At 40.2% G+C, this 5531-nt stretch overlaps 1 protein-coding gene across 1 annotated transcript; it reads right to left on the reverse strand.

Annotated features, from left to right (window-relative positions):
* Nucleotides 1–1455: 1455 nt before the first annotated feature.
* LOC107006179 lies at nt 1456–2142 on the reverse strand. The gene is made up of 2 exons (XM_015204802.1): nt 1804–2142; nt 1456–1743 (listed from the first exon to the last, which is right to left on the reverse strand). The coding sequence occupies exons 1-2, from the start codon at nt 2140–2142 to the stop codon at nt 1456–1458; spliced, it is 627 nt and encodes a 208-aa protein (XP_015060288.1).
* Nucleotides 2143–5531: the final 3389 nt, after the last annotated feature.

Below are 5531 nucleotides of genomic sequence, written 5' to 3' on the forward strand. Positions count from 1 at the left end.
CTTGAGCTCCTGGAAACACTTCTCACAAGCCTCCATCCATTTAAACTTGTCCTTCTTCTTAGTCAAAGTTGTTAGTGAGGTAGCAATGGAAGAAAAACCCTCCACGAACATGCGATAGTAACAAGCAAATACCAAGAAACTATAAATATATGTGGGGAGTAAGAGGTTTTGGACTACTCTTATCATCTTCAGTCTTCCTTGGATCTACCTCCACACCTTTGTCGGACACAAAATGACCCAGGAAGGTCACTGATCTAATCCAAAATTCACAATTGCTGAATTTGGCATAAAACTGATGTTGTCTAAGTAGCTGCAAAGTTAGTCTCAGATGTTGTTCATGCTCCTCCTTGGTCTTAGAGTAGATGAGAATATCATCAATGAATACTATGACAAAAGAGTCAAGGTATTCAAGGAAGACCCTATTCATGAGATCCATAAAGGCAGCAGGTGCATTCTTGAGACCAAATCACATAACGAGGAAATCATAGTGATCATAACGGGTACGAAAGGCTATGTTTAGGATATGTCCATCCCTAACCCTTAGCTGATGGTACCCTGAACGGAGATCAATCTACGAGAAGAAACTAGACCCTTGGAGTTGGCTGAACTAGTAATTTATTCTGGGAAGTGGATACTTATTCTTGATAGTGACTTTGTTGAGCTGCCGATTATCGATACACATTCTAAGGGTTCCAATTTTCTTTTTCACAGACAAAACTGGAGCCCCCAAAGGGGATATGCTCGGCTGAATGAAACCCTTATCACTGAGATCTTGTAACTGCAGCTTCAACTCTTTGAGTTTAGCTTGAGCCATTCTATGAGGAGGGAATTTAAACTTGTTTAGTATGGGGTTCTAATACGATACCAAGTTCAATCTCTCTAGTGGGGAGGAACTCCAGGCAAATCATTAGGAAATACATCTTGGAAATCATTCACTACAGGCAATGAGTATATGGAAGAAATTTCATGATCTAAATCATTACCACTCACAAGATGACATAATAACCCCTTGGACATCATTTTATTGGCTTTAAGGTTCAAAATCAAGGGATTAGGATGACTCAAGTTGTACCCCTCCTAGACTAGCTCTTCTTCATTAGGGAAATGAAATCTCACTACCCAATTATGACAATCCATGCAAGCATAACAACTATGAAGATAGTCCATGCCAAAAAATCATCAAAATCATGCATTAGTAACTCAACCAACTCTGCACACATAGTCTTACCACATACAACAATTGGCTATCCTTGTGTACTCTATCAGTTCTTACATTTTATCCTAAAGGTGTACTAACAACTATATGATGATGCAGAACTTTAGTAAATATCCACAATGTGAGATCAAGCAAAGGAGTTACAAAGGAAAGCATAGACCCTGGATCAAGTAAAGCATAAACAGAAGTTGAGAATACTTCAAGCATACCTGTGACCATATCAACGGACTTCTCCTGCTCTAACCTTCCCTTAAGGCGTAGAAATTGTTCCTCTTAGGAGGCTCGGCTGCTGCTGCATCCTGTGGATTAGGCCCAGGCTGATCATTACCTCCAGCCTGACCTCTTTCCCATGGGCAGTCCTTAACCATGTGCTCGTTCTTACTGGAACCGAAGCAAACATTAGGGCCCTGTCTGTACTCTCCACTGTTAGCACGACCATACTTAGCACAAACCTTTTTGGGACGCTGCATCTCACCTCCATTGCCCCTCTTGGGCTCGGTTCTTCCTCCCTTAGGTGTTGTACTCCTCTGAAACATAGAGTTCCCTGAACTCTGTTGCCCCTTTTTAAATCTGGGCTGCTCACGGACGCCAAAGTTATTCATGTTTCTGCCATTGTTAGGACCTTCCTTATCATGAGGCTTAAGACTCCTAGCATCACGAACGCCTCTCTTTTTTTGGTTGTTCTCTACCTGCTGGACATGCACCATCAACATGGAGAGGTCCATGTTATTGTGGAGCATCGCATACCAACACTCCTCCTCCAAAACTCCGTTGATTGCTGTGAGGATCCTGTTCATCCCATCCCTGCAGTTAGATACAAGGGAAGTAGTATAGCTGGACAGTTTGACAAACATCAAGGAATACTCCCTGACTGTTATGGATCCCTGCTTAAGGTTCATTAACTTCTCAACCTTGGCCTCCCTCATCTCTCTGGGGAAGAATATCTCCATAAAGGCTGCCTTAAACAGGTCGAAAGTGACCGCAACTTTGCCTAAAACTTGGCTATATTTCTACATCTTGCACCAATCTGAGCAACATCCTTGAGTTAAAAGGAAGCCCACTCTGCTTTCTCAGTATCTGTGGGCCCCATAGCAACCAAGATCTTATGCACCTCATCCACAAACTCCTAAGGATCCTTTGACGTCTTAGACCCTATGAAAATAGGAGGATTCATTCTCGTACAGTCTCTCAGCCTATAAGCCATATTGCGAACCAGTGGGTTCTCCCTCCGAACATGCTGCCAGTTGACCTGGTCTGTCATGGCCTAGGCCTTCATAGTTATGGCATGTGCCATCTTGGCCAGATATGCCCTCACCTCACCATCAGTCAACCCAACAGGGTTAACTGGCATAGCCACTCCTTCAAGTGGAGCCTAGGGTGGAACCTTATTGCTCCCAGCAGCTGCTCCTCCTCTCCTTTGACTAATTGTTCTCCTATTATTCATTTTCTGAAACAACAACGATTGATGTTAGACAAGCTCATAACACCAAGAAAATCAGACATTAGAAAATCCATGATAAGATCACACAACGGGAAATTTTACGATGCATCATGTAGTCTCTAATTAAGGATAGTGGTGCACTTCACTACCATGACTTAGAAACTACTTAATGTGGTTGATATGAACTTATTATCCTCGAAATTTAACCTAGCCCTCTGATACAAATTTTGTGATGACCAAAATCTAGACCCCAGACGAGATCAGCATAGTTGACCTCTCAGAGGTTGCAGACAAGCCAACATATGTCATTCTTACTTCATCTAGGGTAATTTTAGCAGCAAAATTTGAACTTTTTGTTTTTTATTTCGTGCTAAACATTTTAAAATTAACATCATAGGCGTTCATAAATCAACCATCTAATATATAGATAATCAAATGAAAGAAACAGTTCATAATTGCATTAAACGTATTCTTGCCAAAACAGCACCAATACAAAGTCTTAAATGAAAGTGAAAAGAAATACTAGTTGAACATGCTCCACTAGCATTATCCTAAATCTAAGCTAGATAATAACGGTAGACATCCTCGAAAGCGTGAGGGCCTACCATGTCCGGATGAAATCTCCACGTCAGGATAGCTGCAACGTCAACCTGTAATCTCTAGAGTCCACCTGTGCCTGCACCTAAAAATATAGAGTTGTATGGGATTAGTACACTTTTGTACTAAGTATGGTTGTATGCAAGCACACACCAAGGACATGCATGAGTAAGAATAGTCTTTCCTAACAACAAGCTTTATGGAAAGTCAATTTAATAGACTTACAAAATTTAAATTAGGAAATTCAGTGGACTTGTAAAATTTTGATTAGGAAAGTCATTCAATAAGAGTGACATGCATCATCATAAGTATCATATTGCACACAACACATAACATTTTATACATAACAAATAACATATTGTATATAGCACATAACATCTTTCATAACATTCATTATATGCCATGAGACCTTGGAATCATGGTCTTGACTTTAAGATTTTCCCAAAATGAGGGCTCAATATATGGGACCTCAACTAGGGAGCCTTCATTAGCAAACATAGAGTCTACTTCATTCATTCATACGTATTTCATTTCATTTCGTTCATAGGCTAGTGTGAACACCAGATATACCTAGGATGTAGCTTAAGAATTTCATCTGGTTCGCTGTGCAATGATCAAGTATGACCTAGTGTCGTTACTTAAGTCTAGGTCACCTCTTAATCATCCTATCCTAACACCTTTGGTATCAGTCATTTCATTATGTGCATCATTTGAGGTTGGCCACATTCATTCATTGGGAACATTAACTTTAACCGACATAGATCATGTAAGCATCTTGAAATCCAGTGTCTCCCCCACACAAAAAATAGGTGGAATCACCGGCCAAAGTAACCCAAAACAAGCTGGTGTACATGGGAATTGAACCCCGTCAAATCCTTATATTGCCAGTATAGGTTCGAAGACTAGGAAATAAAAAAAGACCCATACCCGTCATGCCGGACAGTCACAACTCATGAGAGTGACGTGAACCTTCGCCCTTCCCGAAAGAAGGCATCACCGCTCATAGCTATTCTATCGGTGCTCACTATAAAGTTCCATTACATTCAACTCATACATAACGGAAGCTGACTTCTAGTATGAGGATATCATAACTCAATAGATTGTTTCTCATCTCATCATTATTAGTAAGTGTATTATTCTCAATACTTTCATGAGAGTGTTCATATAGACTGGTCTATTCATTAACATTATACTCTCATAGATGAGTACGTTTTGGTAACATTCACTTAGGCTCATTTGAGATAGCTCTCATCTTTTACATTAGCCTCTTATCATATTGTCAACACATTCATTAACTTTAGCACATTACGTGAATGTTCATTTCATCATATGCCAATGCACTTGGCCATTTAGTATGTTTCACATTCTTACTTAACCCTCATATGGTTTATTCATCATTTCATTATTCATTTCATCATATGCCAATGTACTTGGCAATTTAGTGTGTTTCACACTCTTACTTAACCCTCCTAGGATTTCATAATTTCATTGTTCATTTCATCATATGCCAATGTACTTGGCTATTTAGTGTGTTTCACACTATTACTTAGCCATTCTAAGGTTTCATCATTTCATTACATACATCTTAGGTTAACTTACTTGTAAACGTATGCTAGACTTACGGGTCTATGCATACAAGCCATGAGGCTTCATTCATAGTTCATTTAACTGATTCATATCTTCCTAAAATTATGTGCTACAAGACTTATGCATCTTGTATGTACGCCAAGATCATAATTTCGATCTATGTGGGCAGCATTACTCTGAACATTTATTCATGTATGACTTATGTATCAATACGAAATTTTGGCAAGGAAACACGTTTTAGAATCCCTTGGATAACACTTACATTCTTTTATTTATTCTATTTTGGTCCATACGGCTTGGGGACCCAAGGTCGAGCCCCAACGTCTTCATTTTACTTTTCCTTAATTTCTCTCTTCATTTTTCGCTCATTGGGAGTGAGAGGATGTGGGATAAAACCCCCACAACCTCATTCCCTTTTATTGTCTTTTCTTTAATTTCTCTCCTTCTAGGCCGAGATGTAACGACCTGTTTAGTCGTTTTGAGCAGCAGATTTTATTTCTGGAAAAACTGTGTGAGTCGACGGAACCCACGACGGACCGTCATGGGCACGACGGACCGTCGAGGGGGTCTCGTTCCAAAAGACTTGGACTTCTGAAATTTGGGTACTGAAATCGACTCTCTGAACTTGGCGACGGACCTGCAGGACGAACCGTCGTGGGCACGACGGACCGTCGCAGGTGTCTCGTTCCA

This window comes from Solanum pennellii, chromosome 12, assembly GCF_001406875.1.
Source record: "Solanum pennellii chromosome 12, SPENNV200".
NCBI lineage: Eukaryota > Viridiplantae > Streptophyta > Magnoliopsida > Solanales > Solanaceae > Solanum > Solanum pennellii.

Coding starts and splice junctions, on each gene's coding strand:
- LOC107006179 (XM_015204802.1), bottom strand. CDS start 2,142: ATGAGGGAGGCCAAGGTTGAGAAGTTAATGAACCTTAAGCAGGGATCC. Junction 1,744..1,803: donor GAAACATGAATAACTTTGGC/GTCCGTGAGCAG, acceptor TCTATGTTTCAG/AGGAGTACAACACCTAAGGG.